The 25230-nt window shown below is 39.9% G+C and overlaps 1 protein-coding gene across 1 annotated transcript in view; it reads left to right on the top strand.

Moving 5' to 3' along the window:
- MYO16 (myosin XVI) overlaps nucleotides 1–25230 on the top strand; it is a 545578-nt gene that overhangs the window by 378037 nt on the left and 142311 nt on the right. Inside the window, exons 24-27 of the mRNA XM_090022346.1 lie at nucleotides 12347–12422; nucleotides 16875–17050; nucleotides 19453–19533; nucleotides 19763–19968. Coding sequence (XP_089878472.1) covers nucleotides 12347–12422; nucleotides 16875–17050; nucleotides 19453–19533; nucleotides 19763–19968 — 539 coding nt within the window. The remainder of the gene's footprint in view (nucleotides 1–12346; nucleotides 12423–16874; nucleotides 17051–19452; nucleotides 19534–19762; nucleotides 19969–25230) is intronic.

Here is a 25230-nt window from a genome sequence, read left to right as displayed (position 1 = left end):
TTCACATAGGCATCGTTCTGTCTGTCCAGTGTAGAGAGTAGAAGCACACTAAGCAGGTAATGGCATGTATGGCATTTGTAGAGAAGCAGATGAATGAACCCCCGGTATTATAATCCATATTGTTTGGTCTAGTGATTACGTGTCTCTGTGTTGATGAGGGGATCTAGAGCCAGATGTGGTGCTTTAGTGAGACTATGAGGTAGTCTTAGTGGAGAGACCATGTTTGATATGGCCCAAACCGATTTATGCAATGTCTTTCCCAGACCCCTTGCTGGTTTAAAATTAATCCAGCATGCTCTTGGACTGGGTGGGACTCACTGCTTCACAGCAGGGCTGGCCCTTCCCCTCTGCTCTCTAGCCAGAGCAGGGGCAGGGTGTGGGCAGACACTGGCCAGCCATAGCCCCTGAGGTAAATTTCTCCCTCCGTCCCCTCTTCTCCCCCACCTCCATCCTGCCCTCTGCTGGCAAACCCTGGGGACCACAGCTGCTGTTTGCCAGCCCCAGCCATACCTCCATAGCTTACCTGTAAACAGGCAGGGACAGAGTTAATCGCTTCCTCTGTCCCTGGACCCCTCTCTCCCCTGGAACTGCCAGGGCTCTGGCTGCAGTCTCTGTGGTTTGGTTTGTCTGCATGTCCCAGAGCTGGGGAAAGAGGCAAGCAGATCAGTGTGCAGATCCAAGCCCTGCATTTTCAGAGCTAAGATTTGCAGGACCAGACTGAGAGGTGGGAAGTTTTGGTAAAGACCTGACAATCATCAGTGATCACACATGCTGGAGATGTAAAGGGAAGGTGAAGACAGTCTCACCAAAGAATGCAGACAGCTACATTTACATTATAAAACAAAACATATAAACAAAGCCTTTCTGCATATCTGACTGTAAGAAGACACTCTGCCCTTAGGACTAGTAAAACTAACTCTTGTCTTTCTGGTTTACATTTTAAATTAGGCTAAGCTGTGTATGCTGTTTTACTGGGATGTATCTTAGCTTAGGTATGATTCTTGGTAGTTCCCTGTTGTATGCTTTGAAAATTGCTGTGTTCAATACCTTGCTTCAGAGAGAGGACTTTTTCCCCACACTGGCATATTCTGTCTGCTAGCCATGGCTGGTGCCTGGCCACACCCCCTCTGCTCCACCAGGAAAGGATGAGACCCTTGGACGGCGTCTTGCTTCCCTCCCCTTGTCACTGCACTGGCACCCATATACCACAGGACTTTACATGAATTAGATTTCTGAACTGTCAGTTCACTGATGAAAGTAGTTTTTGAGCAGGAAGAATGGTATTCCACCAGTGTACCTTTTCCAGGGCTCAAAATACCTCTTTTATCCTAACTGTGGTTTTTAAAGTACCAATAAGGTAATATAACATATCATGCTTATAGATTGCTGTGGGTTATATCATTTATTAGATCAACTGCATCGTTGTGATAGACATAGACAAGCTTTCAAATGCAATGCATTCTTCTTCAGGTCTGAGGGAAAAGCAGGCAAAATGGAAGATTTAAAAACATCTCTCAGGTCTGTGAAGCTAGAGAAGAGAGAAATTTTCGGGAGTAGCAGACAAGCAAATCATAGAAGAAAGAATAGCTTGCTTAGTGGAGGATCAAACCCTTTAGAAAAGAAAGGGGGTCATTATTATCTGTAGCATGAATAAAGGTTATCTGGAGTCACTTAGATTACAATACGCCACAAAGTTAATATTAGTGTTCAATCTTTGGTTCTAAGTATTCAACCATCTTTTGTTTCCAGACTTACCTTTTGAATATATTATTTAAATTATCCTTAAACACAAGGCTAGTGAGGTCAGAAAGTGATTAGTTGTTCTGTGAAAAGTGTTCCCTTACACATGTTTGTGTGTCTTTCTTTTTAAAATTTTTCCTGTGATCATTCAGGTTGGTGTGTAGCATTAGTCTAGTTTCACCCATGTAGCTTCCATGAGGGCATTTGGTCCCCTGAATAAGATATACTACATTTTGGCTTGAGCGTGTATAGGCTCATTGTTGGGGTGTGTTGATTGTTGTAGCAGTGGAGATACACTGTCAGGTTTTGTATCTATTGTTGAAGCAAGGCTTTGTCCCATTTGATGTCTCTTGAACAGTGTAAAGTTTTCTTCTGATGTTGAGCTGGGCAAGGTTAGGGGGTTGTTTAAAACCCAGGAGCAAAAGGGCTGTGAATATTCTTTCAAGGTCTGATATTTATCAAGTATAGTCTGTAATTGTTTGATGGTTCTTTTGAATGGTCATAAGTGAGGGTTCTTTGTTATTGTAGCAAATTACTGCAGAGTATTTGGGTGTCTCCTTCAAAGACATGATCTATTTTTCTGCTGCAGTGTCCATACGTTGTAAAAGCACATTTCAGGTCAGAAATGTGGGTGTCCTATGTATTCTCTTCAGAGCAGATGTGGTGACTTTAGATTGTATTTTTGTTGTGGTTGGGATGATTACTAGTTTTTTCAATGTATCATTTTTATATTATCCGAATAGTCAAAACTTTAACCAGCAAAGGCAGTCAGCATTCTCCTAATTCTTGAGCAATTCTTTTTGCATGTTGTTCCTGTTACTTAAAAAACTTGTTACCATAAATTAAGTTCCATACTGCCTAAATGTGGTAGCACATTAACAAATCAGATAGAACCCTTAATACTGTATGCATCGCTACTGTTTTGACCAATGGTGCTATAATAAACCAATCAGACTGGATGACCAACTTCTTTACGCTTTAAAGCTATGCACATAATGCCTTTTAAGTGCAGATCAATGTCTGTTCAATTTCCCAGCTATGCATGTGTCAAAAATACCAATCTCAATTGTCAACTCACCTTCACCAATGGGAGCTTTCTGTGAGAGAACTTACAGTTTGGCAGACTCTGAAAATGAACCTTTAAATATAAAGACAAAGGAGTTGAATTAATCAATAGGGAAGCTTTCATTTTCTTTATTTTATCCCCAGGCTGAATCCCCAGACATAACAATCAAATCAGTGTAGTCTAGGCTGTGCCAAGCCACTAAAGGTTATTTGACCATAATGTTCTCTTTCACATACAAAAGTTAGTTGTGTGATTTTTATCAGACCAGATTTTGGAGGTTCATTTACTGGTCTTCCTGTAAAATGGAAGAGAGGGGGGTTCAAACCTCCTTAAATAAATATTATTTCCAGTTGCATTTACTTTTTGATGGTCTATTACTTCTACCAGAGTCTTAGAATAAATCTTCATGAGAATATATGAGTAATGGTCACATAACAAGGTTTTGTTCTTAAAATAAAACTAAACTGATTAATAGGTTCAAGCTTTTAAGTGATATTGCTGGTTCATCAAAAGCTGAATAGCTTCTGTTAATCTACATACCTTTGTCCCCTAGCAGAAAAGTAATAAACTATGGCTGCTGGTCCAGTGTGCCAGTATCTTCACTGAGTAGATTCATTATTATTTTTTTAATTAAATATACTGAAAAAAATGTTCTTACCAATAATTTAATTAAAATGTTTGTTTTTACAATGAATTAAGGTATGTGTCTAAATCTCAATCACCTTGTATGTATGGCTGCTGAAAATTCTACAAACACTGAATATTAAATAATATGAAATAATTATATGAACTATAGGTAACATGTCACAATAGTATAATGCTATCAGATCAATAGACCATACATTCCATTACAACATAATATAACACAACACAAATATATATTTATTGATACCATTTTAGTATTAGGCATTATTTTTGAAAAAAAAATGAGCGAGATCTAAGTTCAGATTGTGATACTTCTCATCCTGTTTCAAGAGTTTCATGGTTAGATTCATTAGAGGCCAAAATCATGGGTACAGAAATATATATTCCCTAAAATTTTAGTGAGCGAGTTAGATTTCATATTCATTTTTGCACCAATCACTAATTCTGTTGCACTAAAGTAAGGAAAACTTTTACGTTTAACCTGTTTATAGAAAATAAGAAAAAATCCTCCCCTCTGTATATAATGCATTTTTCAAACCAAAATTAAATTCCACTTTTGTTGTCTGTTTTGTTGTTATTGAAGTAATATATAATACAGTACTGTACATATTTCATTGCTAATTTTACAGTATATTGTGTAAATCCTAAAGGTTTCAACTACAATCTCATTCTCATTGGAATATGTGTCATACAATTATGTAGTAATAAATAATCCTTTCTTCAAGGAACAAGAATTTAAGCCAATATGCACTAAATTAATTTAATTAATAAGAGGGAAATGTGAAAGTTAGGCAGATGTTAAGATAACAGGGCCATACAATTACAGAAGCTAACTATGTGTACGTTTTCATTATGAATCATTTACAGTTATTTTTAAAAATAAATATCAATGATCCTTAAATATCAGCCCACCTAGCTGCTGCTTAATATTTTCTTGTAAGCATTGCAGCAGAGGTTGAGGAAGAAAGAGAGAAGAAGAGATGGGAATGAGCTTAAATTAGGGTTGCTTTCTCATGCGTAGAGTGTGGCATGGAAGAAAGTGCACAAGAAGTGTGAGAGAAGTGGAGAAATTAACATTCAGGAGTGGCATTAGTGACAGTGTGAAAGGTTGAATTTACAAGGCTGGCAACCTGAAGAGCATCTTTTTGTTACTTGTGGATTGAGACAGTAAATTTCATCTCTGCTCAATAATGTTTCAGGTGTCTTCAAGCAATGTCTTAACTGACCAATTCTACAGGAGAGGTATAAGGGAGAAAAATAATTCCTTCATAACAGGTTTTATATTAGCTATTTTGTGTTTTCTATCAGATATTTGAGATGTATAAAAATAGTTATAGCATACCTCAGGTTCCCTGTGTCTTTTTACTTCAGTGTAGACACTTATTCACAATTTATTCCCTCCTTATGCTATATTTACCTACTGTAACCACTGATAGTAGCTCTTTTTTAGCTAAAATAGTTAAAGCCTAAGACACTCAATCAAGAATCGGTGTTATGGATTTTGTAGAATAAGTTCTGTTAATTATCTTTTATGGAAAGTAAGGTAGAACATTTACTTTAAGTGCACTAAAGTACTTAATAGTGTACTTAAATTATCCTAAGAGTTTACTATGTTGCATGTTCATAATAGATGCCATTAGAAAATTGCGTAGTATTGCATCTGTCATGGAAAAAAAAATCTATTCAATTGTCATACTTTTTTCTGACAGATGTCATATGCAGTAATTGTCAAATGATGTAATTAATGTAACATATTATATGGATTCAAGTAATTTAATCTTTTTTCCTGTGTAATTGTCAAATGGCCTTACTGAAACAGTTTAATGCTGATTAGTATTACTAATCTTAATTATATGTTTACAGCCATAATGCATTATTAAAAGTGCTTAGGCAAAGGCTAAAATTTTCAAAAGTGCCTAAAGGAGATAGGGAGTAGATTCAATAAAGGCCTAGAGCAGGACTTATACAGAATCCAGGTGCCAGAGTCCAAAGTACCAACCTATGAAGGCCCCTGCTTAGCTGCTCCCTAACTCTTGAGAAGGCTAAAAATCGCCTCTGTTTGGCTTTAAATTTATGTGCCTAGAGTTCTACTTCTGCACTTGACCACAGCTGCCCCCACCTGAATAGCTCAGCACTTATGTCATGCCTCAGGCCAATCAGCATCCAAGAGCAGGCTTTTCTCTGCCCAAGTCCCCTAATGGATCAGATTCAATAGTCATTTTTAGAGCGGACCCAATACACACTGTCAAGGTCAGGCTCCCTTAATGCAGTGGAAGATTTCAATTGTTGGATATTATAATCTCAGATATAATAATCTAGTGGTTAGGTATTTGCCCAGGAGCTGAAAGGTCTGGTTTCAGTTATCTTCTCAGCCCCACAGAAGTCAAACATTTCCTGCCTTTTCACAGAAGACTACATTAACCACTGAGTTATTCTAGCTTGAAGGTGGGTAGGGTACATTTTCCATTCTTCCCTTTGAAGCTATGCCATTATGCAGCAATGAATTAAAATTTCAATGTGGCTGGAGAACGAGTGTAGAAAGAGCATTGCTTTGAAATAATCTAGCTAGAGCACTCATCTGTAAGAGGGGAGTCCCAGGTCCTTATCTTTCCTGCTAGGACTGTTTTTGTCAGTGGCATTAAACAGCCATTCCATGACATATAAGAATCTTAAATATTTTTCTACACAGTGGCACAGCTTCATCAGGAGGAATTGAGAGTTTCTCCAACCTTTATATCATGGCAGATAGAACACTTTTGACAGGTAGGAGATGTGCACCCTCATCAGCCTCACTTCAGCTAAAGAAGAAAAATACACCTAGGTCTCCCACTTCCTGGGGGAGTCTAGAATCTAGCTGCTGTCTCTGCTCTGCACATTCCAATGTACAGAAATCCAAGTTAGCTTCTGTACCTGTAATATCTGGAGGCTTGTGGTGTGGAGCAACTCTTTATTACATACATAAACTTACATGCAACTATGTACAGTAAGAGGTAACAGTGCGTAATCTGTTCCTGTTTTGCCACCTGAAGTGCCTGCTGGCCTCATCAGACTGTCTTCTGGGAAGTCACACTTCAAGGACACTCTGTGTATCCAGGGGGACTTACTCTATGTCAGAGTACTGGTAGCAATATAGCGATAGCAGCACTTTATATGACAGAGCTGTCTATATGACAGAGTAAATTAGCTAACATACCACTGCCAGCTGCTGCAGCCAGATCACTTCTGGTATCTGAGCCATCTTGGCTGTCCCTTCACTACACTGAAGTTTGCTCATTGCCAGCTGCTAAGTGTGACCCTCCTTTAGTGGCTGAAGGAATGGTTGTAAGCACTTGATTTCAGGTTCTATGAATTTCAAGTAAAGGGCATGAATCTGGTACCTTGGCACAAAGACACAACCTTGGGTTCAGCAAAGTTTAAGTGGCAGCTCCTTGCTCATGTACTAGCTGTTTTGGATCTTTCTGAACCACCTAATTCTCCAGGCATTAGATAGGGAGTGTAGGCTCCCAATGAGGTTCTACAGGCATTCTGCTCCATGAGTAGGGTGCCTAAGAGCTAGGCACATCTGTGCTTCATTTGTTGGCATTGTTTATTTGCCATCATCTTTAGAGTTGTAAGTATTAAGGTCATGTTTGAAACTGAGATTTTAGGTCTTGAGTGATTTACACAAGATTTTTTTGCTTGTTTGTACTGAATATATATTTTTATATGGGCCTTGGTTCCAGCCTTATTCATGATGTAGCATCTAATCATAATCTTTTTTAACATTCCTATACACTTGTAATGTCTTACAGCAATGCAGAATTATGTCTGGAAATTTTAATACACATATATATGTTAAGAATTTACTACCAATGCTAATACTACCACTTTGGACTCAATTTACTCACCGGCAAAGAGAGAGAGGCTTCAGGATAGACTCACTCATAAATAAGGGAAGTTAGTGTTTGCATTACTGTCTCCTGCACTATGATGTGCTAGCATGCAAGGTTCTTGGGTACATGTGATATCTTTTATCAGACCAACTAAATAGTTGAAAAATAATTTTTGCAAGCTGTCAGGAACAATCACCCTTTTTCAGGCACTGAGAGACTCTGCTGCTGTTATGAGTTCACCAAGGTAGAAAAGAAGGTAAATGCAAATAAGTGGAAGTTTGGAAGACAATGGGTAGAGATCGGAGGGGAGGGTGGAGGGAGGGAAATGCAAGTGGTCAGCTTGGGGCAGGTGACCTGTTGTGTCAGATGTCAGGCAGGTTGTAATGTGTCATAAATTTAATGTCTATATTAAGTCCATGATTTTTTGTATCCAGTAGATTTATGAAGTGAAGCTCATAGGCTCATCTTTGAGAGGTGTTTTGTAAGTTCCTTTGAGAATTAGAACTGAAAGATCCGAGAGGGAGTGATTGTCTTGTGAGAAGTGGGCAGCCACAGGCAGTTGGATATTTTTGTTTTTGATGGATTTTTAGTGTCCTTTCTCTCTGGTACACAGTTGTTATTTGGTTCCTCCTACATATTTTCCACCAGGACATTTTCCATCAGGGCAGCCTGCCTCCCCCACCCTCTTCTCAGGGCAGGACAGACCAGGCTGCTGGCAACACCTGCACACTTGTAATGTCTTCCATGGCTCCAAACCCCACTCTTTTGCTCCTCTCTTTTGTAGACCAAAAGCTCTGCAGCCCATGGCATGGCACCCAGGTTTGGGGCACATGGGGCTCCCAGACAATTGAGGCAAGGGGCTGCCAATACCCCCACCCTACACACAGGGAGCCTCTCCAGACAAGCACCCTGGAGCCAGGACCCTCTCTGAACCACTGCTGCATCCCAAGCATGCCCCTCCCATGCGTGGCCTGCAAGATGCACGATGAGCTGTTTGTGCAGGTTGAGGGGTGCCCAAGCCACTATCCCCTGCTGTGGCTGATCCTCCTGGTGCCCCAGGCATACTTGCATATCTGGTTTGGGACCCTGTACTACAACAGTGTGGGCGGCAAGCTTGAGATACCCCATAACCTCCACTGCCACCTGGAGGGCTACCTGTCACAGTGTTACACGTCGCTGTCACCAGTTGCCAAGGAGGACATCACTGCTGGCATTGATGCCTTCCTTGGCATGTGAGAGGCCTGTGTCCACCCAGCTGTGGGGACACGGGTTGCTCAATAAAATTCTGAAGTGTGTCTTTCCTGTTTGCGTGCTGTGGGAGGGGAAACCGAGGGCCAGGGGACTGCAGGTGGGCCAGACAGGGAGTGGGGGCAGGGGCAGAACTGGGAGGGCCCTTCCCCTTCCCCAGTGCAGGACTTACCATGTGTCCAGGGCTGGCAGGGCTGGCAGCTTGGCATGGGCCTCTGCATCGGTGACAGTGTCTGGCTACGTCCAGTAATTGTCAAATGTAATTAATGTAAGATATTATATGGCCCACAGTGTAATTAATGTAACATATTATCTATGGCCCACAGTGTGCAGCAGGCTGGCACCTGGCCAGGGTGCCCTCCAGGGAGGAGCTGGTACTGGCTGGCCACTCCTCATGCTGGTGTCTGGGGCTGCGCCAAGGGTGGGGCAGTCACTGAGTCAGTCTCTCCAATTGTCAGTGGATGCAGCAGCAAGGCAGGAGGATAGGGCAGGGTGTTGAAGGCCTGAGGTCACCTCCTCCGGTCATGTGTCACCGGAGGCGTCAGGGCAGGGCAGGGGCTTGGGCAGGCAACTCCTGCTGGTGGCACTTGCAGGGGTGTGGCCTGGCTCCCAGGGCACCAAAATTCTGGTCAGCTCCCACATAAAGAGCATGGACTTTTGGGCATGACCAGACCGACGATTGAAACTGGTCACAGCCATCCACTGTGCCCACAAGACTTTGACGTTTATATGCCGTGCTGACTGAGAGTGCCCTCGCTCCTGCATCTTGCCTGACAGGGCCTCATAAATGTGGGCCTTTGAGCTTCCACCCTGTGAACTGCTTCTGCACATTGGCATGGACCCAGAGCACCACAAAATCACCCACCTTCTCCTGTGTCCAGTTGGGGGCTCTGGTAGTTGGCATGGGCATGCACATGCGAGTGGGGCCGGAGCTTGACAGGGAGGAGGACGACAACATGGTTGTCCTGCACCAGCTCTCCGGGCCTCTGCATGGCTATCCCTGCCAGCAGTGCCCAGAGCAGAGGCATGGCCAAGGACTAGAAGCCATGCTATGGAGGCACTTCACCACAATTCCTGCAAGCACAGGAGACAGCTGGGAGTGAGCAGCAACAGGGAGCAGGTGCTGGCTTTATTGTCAGAGACAGCCAGGCAGCAGCGCTGCGGGGATCTCTGGGCTGGGCAAGGGGTGCAGCAAGCTGTAGCCCTTTACAACACTTACCTGTGGCCAAGCAGCAGCTCTGGAAGGGGACAGGCCAGGCAGAGACAGCTTGCCTCTCCAGGAGGGCACACAGGGCCTGCTGGGCTCCTGCACAGATGAGTAAGCCTTGTCCAGGTTCTTGGTATGTGTGTCCCAAGGCACAAAATGTCTTCTGGCTTTTATAGGCTGTAGCTGGGGGGTGCCAGAGAACTGCCCAACCCTGGGGGATTAGAGGTGGCTAGCAAGGAGTTAGTGCTGGGTCACATCTACATGTGCACTAATGTGCTTTAACTAATCATACTTAAATCATACATTTGCAGGTAATACATTTTGGCACAATTAGCCTATATTTCCCATTTTAATGCTCGTGAAGGATGTGACTGTGCAGATGCACACCTTTAATGAGCATTAAACTACGCTAATGCACATGAACACACCTCATGTAGACGCGCCAAAAGGGAACAAATACATTTATGGACGATAGATCTATCTATTGATGGCTATTGAACAGAACAGTAGGAGATGTTTCCTCTGGCATCTCTAAACTAAAATGGTGGATGCCAAGAAGGGTATTAAACAGGGGATAAATTCCCTTTATAGCATCCACCCCTGCCACTGTCAGGGACAGATTACTGGGCTAGACAAGCCATTGGTCTCACCCAATATGGCACTTCTTATGCTTTTAATTGTATGTTGCTGTGTTTTGAGTTTGTATTTTGTTTTTCTTTAGGGGGGAGGAAGAGGAAGTGTTGGATATTATTAGTTGTTGAAGTCTCCATCAAATAAGTGCATTTTGCTGACAGAATGGATCCTGCAGGATTTCTTCCTGTCATTGTGGACAAGTCCTAATAAGGCTTTGTCTCTTGCACAGACAAACTTTTCTCCTCAAAACAGACAAATGCATGGAGCTGAATGGAGTCCCCATCTTAGTGTTTTAGGTGGAGTTTTTTAAGATCTTTGACTTAAGCCATTAGGGTCCTTGAAGTTTAGAACCAAGCTCTTAAATGTGATGTTCTATGGAGAGCCAATATTGTGAGCAGAAGAAAAGTGTTTGCGGTAACTTCTGTTGTATAGGAAAAATACTCTTATGCTAACTAGTTTTCTAAAGAATTACAGTTTCATGCCTGGGTAGAATACATTGCTGTAGTCCTGCTAGAAGGTAACAAATGTCTATGCTACTAGAGATCTGTCATGCTTCCGCATCATGCAGTGTTCAGACATGATAAAATATTTCTTTTTTTTTCTGGTGAGCATTTTTATTTTGCAGCATAGGTTTTTTTCTTTGACAAGTAAAGAAGAACACAACAAACAAAATTTACTTTTCAATTAATTATTTGTATATATTGGGCTAAGTTTCTCCTCACATCCTATGCATTCTCGTTGGGCATTTATGCACAAACTTTTTCGCGCTGCGACACACTAAGGATGTGATGCGTCAAAGCAGACTCGATTAATCGTGTCTGCTCCACAGATGAGCTGACACACACCACACTGCAATGTGTACAGTTGTATAAGTGGTGAAATGCATGTCAGTGTGGAGAAAATGGCAACAATGTGCTTTTGAACTAAAATACCGTCAATGTGTTTTAGTTCAAAAGTGGACCACTGCCATTTTCTGCATGCTGACGTGCATTTCACTGCTTATACAGCTGTATGCAGTGCATGCATGTGTAAAAATGCCCATTGTTTTTCCCTAAATAACTTCTTGTCTGTCCCACTAGCTTCAGTAGATATTAAAAGTAGTTGATGTGGCTACTAAGACTAGTTCTGTGAGTCTAACTTACTCTGGCTAACTGGTGAGTCTGCAGAATAACTCTGTATCTCTCTATAAGATTTTAAAGCTTAGAACATGCCTATTTATCAAAGCTGTTTTGATTAAAAATGAAAAAAAAATCTTGACGCAGAATAGAAGACCTACATCTTCTACATTTTAGGTGGGCAACTACTTAACTACTGGGTTAGAAAGTCAAGTCCACACACTTACTAGCCAGCTGAATATTTAGTGCACAATGGACCAATTTCAATGGGAGGGACTGAGAGTACTTCACTCAAGAAGGCCCATTAGTCTGGAGGTCAGACTACTCACTTGATTCATGAGGCAAATCAGTCAGACTAAGAGCTTGAATTTGGTCTTCCCCCACTACAGTTGACACCCTACTCACCAAGCCATTACATGTGTTGGGAGAAGGGGTTTAATGCATTGCTTGTTGGCATTTTTTTGTCTAACTTTCATTCTATATCCTAATGGAGACAAATATTGACACTGCATTTTTTTAAAAAACAAAACTAGTTTTCCAGCCATCCCTAGTACTGATCTGGTTTTCTCAAATGAGAAGCAAGGAAATGGTTGATGCCAAAATTTGAAATAGTAATAAATGTTAACTTTCGAAGTCAGTTTGACTACATTTCTGCATACTTTCCTAGTCAATATTGTATTAGGAAAATGCTAGACAAAGGATATATTCAGTTGGAATTTGGTTTGTGTACAAAGAATCTCTTTAACATTTATTTTGTAGCTAAAATACTTGATGTAGAGGTCTTAATTTTTACTAATATTATTATTATTATTTATTGCAGGTGACTTACGAAATTGCTGGAGCAATTGTGAAAAACAAAGATTCCCTTTCACAAAATCTCCTATTTGTAATGAAAAGTAAGTGGTGGTTTTGTTTTTTGGATATTTTGTGGGGAGAACACATTATGCCTTATATTTTGTAATCATTACCATACTCATGGAAATAACTGAAATCTGCATTTATTTTAAATGCCTGAAATCATCATCACCAGAACCCTCATTGCCATCTTATTAACATATTCTAAAAAATGTTTAACGTGTATAAATATAAAATACCTCTAAATGCTGTTGACTAAGATTTTTTACATTAAATACTTACACTTTTGTAAAGACTAATGAAAATAAGGGTTTCAAAGCAGAATATATTTCATTACTTAGGTGCAGCTACTAAAAATGGGAGTTTTATGGGGGTGCTTTTGTAAATAGCTGCAAATATCCTGGGCACGTAAAGGAACATATAAATTTGATTCAGTGTACTTTCTTACAGCTGTATGTCTAAAAATAACTATGTATTCATCCTTGTTTGTTTATTAATTATTCATAATCAGGTAATAAAAAATATATGATCTTATATTTACTCTTTTTAGCAAAAAAAATACTTTCCTCAGGGAAATTATAGTTTGTCTTCCCACAGAGGTTTCCCCCCACCCCTGAACACTGCAGACTATTCTAACTTATATATCATATATATTATATATTTATATTTCTTTCCACAGAAATAGAGGTCTTTCAGAGGTCATATTTGTCTTCAGAATCAGCAGTGCTGTTACAATTTTATTGGCGTTCTAGCAATTTTACTGTGAAATTAGCCAAACTACCCAGTAAAATCATCGATGCATTTTAAAAGCAAACACTATAATACTATGGATAAAGAATGAAATAAAAAAAAGATCTTGAATATATTCCTATTGATTATAGTTTTAGAAATAGTTTAGCTCTCACTTGTCTGAACTTATTTGTGTATTATAATGTTTCTATTCTTTCCAGTTATTTATGATAATCTATTACACAGTGTCAGTCATATCAATCCTGTATTTTCCCAAAAGTATTATTTCTTTTTTATATGTTGTCATCTTGGCTTTTCATTTCTGTGTTACAGAATTAAGTACATAGTCATTATAAAGGGAAAATGGGATTTGAAATATGATATAAGGTCTTTCATAATGTTGAATGTGAATGCTAATACTGTTTGTATAATTAAAAAGTCAAATAGCAATAGACATAATTAATTGAATAAGACCAAGTGTAATCTAAAACATTTATATGACTTAGGAGCCTATGAGAGAAATTAAAATCAATATTGTAGACATCTTCTTTAGGCATTGCCGTGCCTCAGCCCCTTGCCCTAAGGAAGTGATACAGTTCAGCAGGGTTAGCAGATTAGGAAAATGACTGAGGACATACATACACTCCATCATCTTGGGATACAGAGCTCCCAGAGTGGAGGTACCTACCTTACAGACAGCGGCCTTAAATTCAATATTAACTGCAGTACCTTGGACTGAATGTTCTAGTTGTGAAATCTAAAGCTAGTCTTCCTAAGACTGAGAGGATTCAAACATGTATCTTTGTAGAATCTTAGAAAGTGAGGGATAGAAGGGACCTCAGGAGGTCATGTAGTCCAATCCCCTACTCAAGATAGGAGCATTTCTATCTAAATCATCCCAAACAAATGTTTGTTTACCAGTAGTTAAAAACATATAATTCTTGGAATTCTATAATCTCTCTAGGTAATTTGTCCAATTTTACCACGCTCAGAATAGTCTGCCTTATATCTAACCTAAACCTTTCTTGTTGTAAGTTAAGGCTGCTATTCTGTCTCCAGGAGACACAGAGGACAACTGGCTGGTATCCTTTTGTATTTGAAGACTGTTATTAAATTCTCTATCAACCTTCTTTTCTTCAAACAAAGTAATTCTTATACTTCTAGCCTTTGCTCATATGTCATGTTTTCTAGACTTCTGATCATTACCTTTGCTCTTTTCTGGACTCCTTCTAATATGTCTACATCTTTAAGTGCAGTGCTCAGAACTGGAAACAGTATTCCAGGTGAAGCCCTGGATAATTTATTATTTGTTTGTTTAAAATATGTTTATATAGTGTTTACTGCAGTAGGCCCTTGATCTTCATTGACACTTCCAATGTGTTACTTCAGTACAAGTAGTAGTAGTAGTTATTAACACTAACAATAATAATAATAGGAAATATATCACTATTCCCATACTATCTGAAAAGGAGATTTTAAATACATTTAAATAAAAAACAGCAAAGAAGGGAATTGGTGGGCACATCGACACGTGCAAATAATGTGGGAGTAGTTTACTTTTGAGTAAAGTACTTGAGAGTAAATGCTAATGGGCATATGTCTAGATGTGCAGGGGCATGGGAACAGATTTTCTGCTTCTAGCAGCAGACTAGTCCCATTCCCTGTGGCCCTGCAACAGGATCCTGCAGCAGCCAGGGTGAGCTCTAGGCTTCCCCTGCATGGTAGAAGCTCCCTGCTGCTGAGGTGGGGTCTGCCACCAGAGCCTGAGTGGGGCCAACAACCCTCTACCCCAACAGCAGGGAGCTCCCAGCCCCTGCTCTGTGTTCGTGGGGCCTGGGCCAAGAGATCCTTCTCCTCCAGCGCCAGCTCTGTGGTTACAGGACCAGTACTGAGAGAGAAGGACCATGGGAGTCAGGCAGGGAGATAAGGATGTTTCTGGGGCAGAGGGACATTGTGCCTGTCTGGGCTCCAATGGCAAAGACTGCCATGGCAGCAAGCAGCTCCTGGGGCAGGGAGCAGTCTACCACCCCCTGCTGCCGAGCTGACTGGGAGCCGATTTGCTCAGGCATCTACACATGTGCTACTCCACAGTAAGTAGTCTCCAGTAAATTTGCTATTTGCATTTGAACGTAGCAAATTTACTCGCATTGATAGCCAATGATTGCTCCGTAAGTGTCTGCACGTGTAGATGCAGACAATTACTGTTCAGTAATTAGCTCTACTGTGTAGTAAAGAGTCTCATGTGGAGTCTCAGTACCCGTTAGTATGCGAGTATGTAGAGAAATTCCAAGCTACAACGTAAGTTAATGTAAAGTATTTGCTCGTAATGCTAAAATCTTGAACTAGGTATCTCTTACAGAAACACGTACACTACCTTAATATTTGGTTACAAAGTCATTTTCTGTTTTCTCATATTAGATCTGCCTGAACATTCACCCAGTTCACCTGAGTTCTAGGTCCTCCTCAGCCTCAGGGATTTCAACCCGCATAGCCCTTTTTGAAGGGAAAGGGCCATGCATTCTGGCTGCAGTGTGGCAGAAACTACCCCACTGCTGTTTGTTTTATGCAATGAATTTTAAATGCAAGATGCAGAAAAGGCCTTAGGGGCAAGGGACAGATCCCAGTGCCCGCTTCCCTTCTAAAGCAGTGGCTCTCTCAGACATGTACTCCCTCTGCCTTAAGTGCCTCTTCTTTCCCCCTCATATCTTTGTCTCTTGGCTACCCCATGGGTCAGCTGCTGGAAGAGGGCTATAAAATGCTCTGGGCAGTGCTTAGCCCATGACCTTGTAGTCTTCACGCCTTCTTGGAAAGGTGGGATGCAGGTTCAAACCCTTGCTGGATGAGGGAGCTTGGGACAGTCTGGGCAACTGTCGCAACTTCTGGAAGGGCCTCCATTTTGCTTCAGGCAGTTATTTACGTACCTGGGGGTGCATCTGTATGAGACATTTACTGCAGCTACCTAATTAGCTCTGCAGTAAATGTCTTGGTGGCTACACGTGCCCAGCTATAAGGCTGGAGTAAACTAATATATTCTGCAGCAATTTTTTACTCGGCACCACAGTATGTGTAGACGCTGATGAGGCTGGCTGGGGCTCAAGGATGCTTTAGTGTGGGGGTTGACTGCCAGCTAGCCCCACACTGGAGCAAACTTATACCCCAGCCAGCCCCTTCACAGCACGCTGAGCCAGGTAGGAGCAGCCTCAGGCTGGCAGATGGACCTCCTGACTCCCTGCCAGCTGGGGCTAGTTTGACCCAGCTCAACATGCTGCAGTCCCGGGTGCACATTCACATGGTGTGTTAGGAGCAATAAATTCTGACATAATAAGCATAAGAGTTTATTGCTGCTTGGTAATAGCACATGTAGACATGCCCTGGGTAATTCTATTCCACCCTATATTGGAATCAATATATATATGCACAAGTAATCATAACCTAAGCTCTGAGGTTTACACAGACCTGTAACACTGGATCTGATTTATATTGCTTACTGCCCCATTCTGGGCAATTTAAGTACATTTTAACTTGAGTAAATAATTTTTTAAAAAGTTGCTGATGGCTGCCATTGTTGGATAATTGAATGCTACTGGACTTGCAACAGAATAGCTAACAATGCATAAAAGAAAAATGTAATAGGCTGTTCATCTGAAATAGTTTAAGCCTCTTGTTTAATGCTGTCTCCCACTGTGTGCCTTGTTCCTTTCAAGCACTGTGTGTATAATTTTCCCACCTGTATTTTATCTCTATGCATTTTCTTTTTCTCCTAGCTAGTGAAAATGTAGTCATCAATCAGTTGTTCCAGTCCAAACTGACACAGACAGGCTCCCTTGTCCCTCCATATCATTCACTTAAAATTAGAGGGTCCAAAGCAGCCTTGCTCAGTAAGAAACCTTCAATAACCTACACAACTGGAGAAGCAAAGAAATACACAGAGCTGAGTAAGGTAAGAATTTGGAACTCTTTTTTTCCCCTTAAAGAATTAGTCTTTTCTCAATTACCAAAATGTTAAAGACATCTGAACATTTCAGAATGCTTCTTATATTCTATAGCATGTACAGTACTTTAATTTTGACTTGCACGTTGAAATAATCAATCACACTATTTTAATTGCAGCACAGCTAAAGGAACTATACAATAGCACTATTGATTAAAGGATCTCTGAAATCCACTCTTCTCAATCCTATATAGTAGTGCATACAATATTACTAATTTTATTAGCTGCATGGGGAATACTTTCTGCTTCAACTGTTTAACTGCCTTTGAAATTAAAAGAAAATTTAAGGGACAGAAAAAACTAGAGGGATAAACTCAACTTGTGGAATGCTAGCCTTCTATTAGAGCTGCATGTAAATTACATTGCAGATTATAATTTACTGGCAGTATGATCTCTAAAATGGAAGAGACACATAATTCAAAAATGGACTTACACTCTCTCCTGTAGCTTAATTATCTTCCCTTCCCAGACTTTTTAGCCTTGTTCAGGATATAAACTTTCCCCTTGTGTGGCTAAGCCTGTTTCTGCAGAAAAAATCAGAAAAGTGAACACAAATTATCAGTAAAAGCTTTTCCCTCTGACTCTTCTTGTTGCTTTTCCTAATAATTTCTGTTTCTCTTGATTAGTGGGCTATGAATGCAGCCATTGCAAGGCTTTTGGAAAGTATTCAATATAGGGGTCTACTTGTTGTGGAAGTAGAGAAAGATTGATGGTCTTCTCATACTGGAGTGATAGAACTAGATGTGCATACTTTCTCTTTAAATCTAGTAGAGGTATGTGATTTTCAAGCATAAAACTTCCTTGGCAAAGATATATTTGATTTCTGTGAGGAGCTTAAAGGAGATTTAGAGTGTTAGGTGGAGAATTAAGACATGATTTGATGCAGCCTTCTTCCTGAATCAAAGCCAGAATCTTCCTTTTTTTGTGGTTGTTTTAATTAAATTCACCTTCTGTTTCCATCTCCTTAGTTTCTTTCCTCTTTACTGTCCCTGTCCCACCCATTCCTTTCTCCATGGGAAGAAGTACAATCTGCAGCATATTACAACTGACTGGGTTACTGTCCTGCTCCTGGTTCTACCACTGATTGGCCTTGATTTGCGTACGTGCTCCAAGTGTTCTACCCACCTTTTAAAGGTTTTTTTGAGATCTGTTGTTGACCAGCATTATGTAAATACGAAGTGTTATTATGAAGAAATGTGAAACCCAGTAGACTTCCAGTCTTTTTTAGGATGGAAATGAGTTTTCCTTTTAAGTTTTGTTCAGTTCTGGCTAGTGAAATTTGAAAGCAGAACAGGTCCCACATCCAGCACAAGTAGGGAATTGCTGGGAAATGCATTTCTTTTCTTTTAAATAGGTTGGGTCTGGTTGAGATCAGATGAGAAGATACCCATATCTTTTGGTGTGAATTGAAAGGATACAATTAGGCCAAAACATACTGAGTCTGAGTGGAATAGAGGTTTATAAATTACGGCCAAGTGGACAGAAGAAGAAAGCGAATGAAAGAGTGTCACAACTGAAGAGACTCAACAATTCTAGATTACTTCAACCAATAGTTGTTTAATCTTCTATGGTCATGACCAAACTTTAAAATATATTGGTTCTGCTAGCCTCAATTTAGAAAGCTCAACAAGAAGCCAGTTTCTTCAGGCTATTCCTAAAACTAATCTTTACAAGATGTCTGTCAAATACACAAAGTAAAAAAGTTAAAATGTTTTCTATGTTTGCTTTTCCATGTTTATTGAGAGAGAAGTTAGCACTGGTTCTTATATAAGAAATAACTGCTCATGCTAATTATATATATTAGAGTAAAAAATTATATTCATCTATACAGGACAAAGAAGTAGTGAATGAACTCTGGGCATCACATTTAAAAATGTTATAATTTATGAGGATTATCAATGATACGCATGACCATTCACACCCCAGCCCTTCTTACATAAGGAAGTAATCTTATTCTATTAATATGGAAATGATATATTATGCTTAATATCTTGTCCTTGATAGCGTAATATCCCCAGGTTCATGTTACTTTTCTTATCTCTAAATGAAAATGAGTATATATGCACACTTTACTCATATTTGACCAAAGATTACGTTTATGTGCCATACTCAAATGAAATGTGTGTATACGATAGTACGTCTGCTTCCAAAATCAAAACTTTGTTGCCAGCCATTCCTATGCAGATTTCTTTGGTTATTTTGCCATTCCCCTGGCAATTTTTGAAAATCTAAACTTATGTCATTTGTCCCTGTGTCGTGTGATGCTGACTCAGGTGTTTAATTCCTTTATCAATGACCTTCTTTAATAAGGAAATATATATTTGCCTATGTTGATACTTTTCTTCCCGCAGTTGTTGAAAAAGAAAGGTACTTCTACATTTCTTCAGAGACTGGAACGAGGGGACCCAATCACTGTGGCAACACAGCTCAGGGTTAGTGAACATTTACTGGACAAAATTTTATAGGAGAGTTTTAAGCACAGAATGAGGCTCTACTGTTTACAAAGGCCAGCAGAAGCATGATTTGCTTGAATAAGCAATTTGTGCCTTCAGGTCAAGCCTTTTAAAAAATTATGTTAAGAAGTTTGCAAAAATGTATTTGTGTTATGTTATGGAACTAATGGCCATTTGAGAACTTGTTGGGTTTTATTTCTCTCCACAGAAATCACTAGCAGATATTATTGGGAAGCTTCAGAACTGTACGCCGCATTCTGTTCATTGTATCAAACCCAATAATTCTAAGCTGCCAGATACTTTTGATAATTTTTATGTGTCGGCTCAACTGCAGTATATTGGTGTCCTAGAGATGGTGAAAATCATACGCCATGGATATCCAGTACGACTCTCTTTCACTGACTTCCTGTCAAGGTAAATCCTTCTGATCTTGATAAAAGCATTTTATTATCTGTACTGCAGTGCCTTTTGTCTAGTTGCATAAGTGTTTGCAGAGTTGTTCTGTTGATGAGTCTTTCAGATTTTCTATAGAGAAAAAGTACTTGAGCTGGGAAAAAGCACAGTTTTTAAACTGAAGGAACTGTGAACATCATGAAATATTTCCTGATAGGTCAAGTATAAGTGATAGACCTTAGAGGCACAGATATATAAAGTGCTAGTATACTACTGCCATGTGATTAAAAAAATAGAACAGGAAATGGTCATATCTCTTCCATTGATATTTTTCTAGCTTATTATTAAGTGCTCATGATGTCTGGTGTTTTATTTCAACTGCTGGGATTTATATTGTGTTGTGTGTGGTGAATGGTTTTAAGAATGTATGCTATAATTCCACTTTTTACTGCTGTAGTCAGAAAAAAGGAACATCTGAAAAGGTGTTGGCCAGTAGCATAACTAAGGATAGGTGAGAGGGGCACTAGCTCTGGGCACTAATTTAACGAGGAGCACCAGAATCACCTCCCACCCCCATGAAGTCCATTTCCCAGCAACAAAAGGAGCCCTATGGGATTGCTCTTGAAGCAGCAGCCAGTAGGGTTACCAACTCTGTTTGAATCTATTCTGGGAGGTTTCCAGAATGCCAGTGTGCCTACAGTACACAACACAAATGTGCCTGCATGCTTATATATATCAGTTATGGATTATGGTGCATAGACTTTGTCAAGAAGGCAAATGCACATTACTATTACATTTTCAAAACCTATTGGACTACTATATAAATCAAATTTGAATATTTAATATTTATTTTAACGAATGCCCTCTCATTTATCTGCTGGGTGAGTCTCATAGTCTCCTGGAGATTTATATCTAATTCCTGGTGACTCCAGGGCAAACCTGGAGGGTTGGCAGCCCTAGCAGCCAAGTTGCTTCACAGTCACCTTGTTGCTGCTGTAAAAGCAAGACCAGGGCAGGCACACCATGCTGCTGCAGCAGCAGCCAGGGGCTGTTTCTGAGTCGCTGGCATAGGTAAGACTTGTGTATACTGCCCCCACCCCTCCACTCTGAGAAGCCCTACCTCTCTAACATTCAGTGGCATCTCCCTACCTCCACCCTTTACTCTCCTGCAGGGTTTTCCTGGGTACAAACCCTGCTCATTACACCTTTGGGTGTGACAAAGGGGAGGTGGGAGGAGAAATTTGTCACTACTGTTATGAGCAAACCATCCTTTTCTCTTTCCAGTCTCCAGTAAGTTCATGTGTATTCATTTCATGGGCTTGTTTTAACGCCACAGGTACGTTGTCTAATTAGAAGAAATACAAGGAAAGCACAGGCATACTATTTCTTATTAGAGAAAAGAATTTAGAAAAATAATTGTAATGACTATTATAATAGCAATAACTGCCATATTTATTTGAATATAAGAGCATGGGAGAAAAGCATATAAGAAAACTGTGTTAAATACATTGCTTATCTTTGAACTGCTGCTGCTGCTAAAAGTAGCATGAGCTTCCTCAGCCTGACAAAGTGTTTTTAAACCTGAAAGCTTGCTAAGAAAAATTTTCCAGCTATTTAAGTTGGTCTAATAAAAGATATCAGATTTGCCCTTGTGAAAGATATCAGATTCACCCTTGTAAATCTGAAAGAACCTCATCTGCCTATGCCCTTAGACCAACGCAGCTACAACCTACATCCCTGATCTCAATAATGGAAGCAAGCTATGAACCTGATTAAATGCAGCCAGCACTGAGCATGACTATAAAGTACATGGCTCGTATGGGGCAAACATACTGATGGGAACCTTTATTTTTGTGCATAAGGCTCTTAAAAAAACAGGCAGTTGTTCCTCCATGAGGGAATGAGAACAAAGCCACAACACCAGGCTGGCACTCAGAGAGGCCAGAGCAAGTTCCACCACTCTCCCTTGGGGCCAAAAATGCTGATGGGAACTTTTTTTTAAAAAAATAAACAAATGTTATTAAAAACACACTTAGCACCCTACACTCACAAAGCATACACATACTGAGCATCCTTGTTTTACTGAGACTTCATAGTACAGAAACAACTACATATCAAAAACATACTGCTACATATATTAAACCCTTAAATAACATGCATCAACTTCCCACAAAACAAACCCTTACAGAAATCTTTTTCTTCATACAAAACTCAATGAGAAAGGCTACCACCTGAAACTCCCTGCCCCTCCCATCAGTCCTCCCTGTTCATTTAGTGAAACGAGTATGTTCAGTCCTTTTTCCTCCATTTCTTCTCAGTCTCTTACTCTCCAATCTCTTCCTTGTCCCAGTCAAGGTATTATTTCAGTTCATGCAGCCCCACCTTCAGGCACTCTTTTTTAGTGAAAGCCAACCCCTGAAACACCCAGAGGCTTTTTACTTTCTATAAATTAGTTTTAACACCTATTAATGAAGTCCTTAATAATGTTTCCTTTGGCCCCTTGGCATAAGTCGACATAGTACCATCTCCAACACTGACAGCAGATTTTTTTTGGTGACATGGAAAGTGGCAGACCCTTTCCCACACCCACTTTGCCTATGTCCGTTCCCAAAACACATCCCACTGCTTTTTCTTCCCCACGCTTCTCCCTTGTGCACCTTGATGAGCTTGTCTGTATTGCACTTCTGTCACTGGCAAATAATTTCTTACGACCATCCACGCTAGGTCAGCATATTTACCTTTTAGTTGTTTACGCATCACTCTTCCCCACACCTTCTTCACTTGTCCATCTGTGAAGTTTCACACAAGCACACTGTACTCTCCCTTACTGCTTTCATCAATTTCTTATGATCCTTCAGGACCTCCAGCCCTACCTTCTCTATTTTATACCTTTGCGTGAATCCTTCCAACCTGCTGTAATGAACAGTTGCCAGACCCATGGTTACCACGCCTGTTTGCTAAGAGACTGGTATTCAAACTAGGACCATTTACTTATAGAAGTGTTTGTAGAAATCTGATCTTAGTAGTATTGTAAGGTTGAGTTTGGGATTAATTTATATCTTGCCCCATTAAACTGTTCAGTTCAGCTAAAGTCCCTGGGCTATCATATGTGAAAAATATTATCACCATTTGATGACTGTACTCCGTACAGCTCCTCCTGTCACCAAGGCTGAATCTTGTATTATTTTGACTGACAGAAAGTGAACCTTCTTAATACCTACCATGACCAAGAAATCTTTATATTTCCCTATAATTTATTGTGGTAAAGCAGCTTGTTTAGGATAAGAGTCCAGCATAATGTCAGGCAAATAGCAATAGATTTGTTCTGATGAGTTCTGTCAAAACAACTGAAATATCTAAGTTTAAGGGATTGCTGTGAACTGCAGAAATGATATGATGCCAACTCTTAAGTTTTATTTTTATTTCTCAGCCAATAGGATAGAGGCAAGAAAGACAAGATGACTCATTGAACCTAGAGATAATTAGTTGTCTTCACAGTCTTACTAGATCTTCCACTGGTCTGCTTCAATGTGGTCTTACTGATTGTTTTGAGGAGATATTTTAAATCTATAAAATGCTGATGTTGGATTATCTGATTTGGAGTTGGTAAGTGACTGACTGCTGACTCTTCTGCCCGAGTCTGGACATTTTTAGGGGTACATATCTACAAAAATGATTATGGGAAATGTCGTCATGAATTTTAATAGATACAAAGGTGACATCTATCATATGATTAGATCCTGGAAAGAGCATTCCCCACTTTATACCTCCCACATTCTTCCCTAGAAGATCAAAGGCATTCTTTAGGACTGTAATAACTTTATCACTGCTTCATCATTGCTGTTTCCTGTTTGTTTCCCCCATGACAGCTTTCTCTAATTTACCTGTTTACAATCAAGCACAATAATGTCAGTTGTATTAGCAGTCAAATGATGTTGATGTAGCTGATATTTTATATCTCTAACTTAGATTTGAATTTGTGCCCAATCTCTGTTATAAGATCTTCACTGTCCAAGGAAAAATAATTCCTTCTCCATCTTAGTCCTGGCTCTTCTACTACTTACTATGGGACATGCAAGTCAATATTTGTTTTGGTCTGTGGGGTGATGCTGTTTACACAAAGCCTGAGTTAGACCTTTAATTCTATATATATGAAATGAGAGGCATCGATTCATATCCTGAGATTCTTGTGCTCCTCTAACTAGAGTACTCAATCAAAAATAAGTATCCATATACAGAGTTACACTAAAACAACTGAAATGTGACCGATGCAGTGACTTTGGTTCCTGTGTATTAGCAAATACAGGAACCAGTCTTCTTCACTTCTAGATGAGGACTGAATCAGGCAGATGGTTAGTGAACATATGTGTGCTGGAGAAAGATAATAGGCTAGAAAAAAGCTTGAGAAACATTGAAGAGTTGTTGTGGCCACTTCACAGAATCACAGTCTCAAAACTACTATGATTGTCAGTTTTGCCCATGAAACCCAGAGACTCGAGAAATGAGTAATTAATGTGTCTGAAGATTAATTATGTGGAGAGAGAAAATAGTTATACTTCATTTGTTTTGTGAATATATGAATCTATTTACTTGTTTGACATTACAGTCGAAATTAGATTTTGACTTTAAAGACTCAAATAAAAGGAGGCTATCAGGTAACAAACGTAAACAGACAGTCATAAAGAATACCAACAGGATAAAAATTGGTATACTAGACTAGGAATTGAAGGGTTGACAATGACACTTGCAAAAAGCCCTTTCCAGTTTTCCTTTGATTGGCAGAAATGCAACAGATGTAGCACTATGTTCAGCTGCAGTAGATATTGTGTTAGTATTGCAAGGGAATCTCCTTTCCAGGAGGTGAATGCATTATGTTTACACATTTCTCGGGTTTTATCAAATGGTGTAGTAAAGTATAATAGTGGAATATTCCAAGGAGAAATAATTTGAAGATTAGGAGAGAAGTAATGACAGGAGAAATAATTCGACGCCAAGATTCCAACATGGAGTCCCAAGTGATATTGAATCATGTCACTATTAAACCGTTAGGTCAGTGCTTCATTCCCTTTTTGGGGAGGGAAGTGGGAGGAGTATGTTTTTACTCCCCGTTAATATAGGTGATAGGCAGGATAAATAATTTAAAATTAAATGCTTCTTCCAAGAACAGATGAAGTGGCTGATTGTTCATTTGAAATAGTAGCTTGTATAGAAAAGGGGTGGTGGAACAGAGCAGTCTGAATATCATCTTAGCAGGAAAATGTTTTTGCAGCTTGTGTCTAGATT

This window comes from Crocodylus siamensis, chromosome 1 (assembly GCF_052110815.1).
Source record: "Crocodylus siamensis isolate JL-2025a chromosome 1, ASM5211081v1, whole genome shotgun sequence".
In the NCBI taxonomy this organism is placed as follows: domain Eukaryota; kingdom Metazoa; phylum Chordata; order Crocodylia; family Crocodylidae; genus Crocodylus; species Crocodylus siamensis.
Note: the sequence above shows the minus strand (reverse complement) of the source record. Positions and strands in the feature narration are given on the sequence as shown.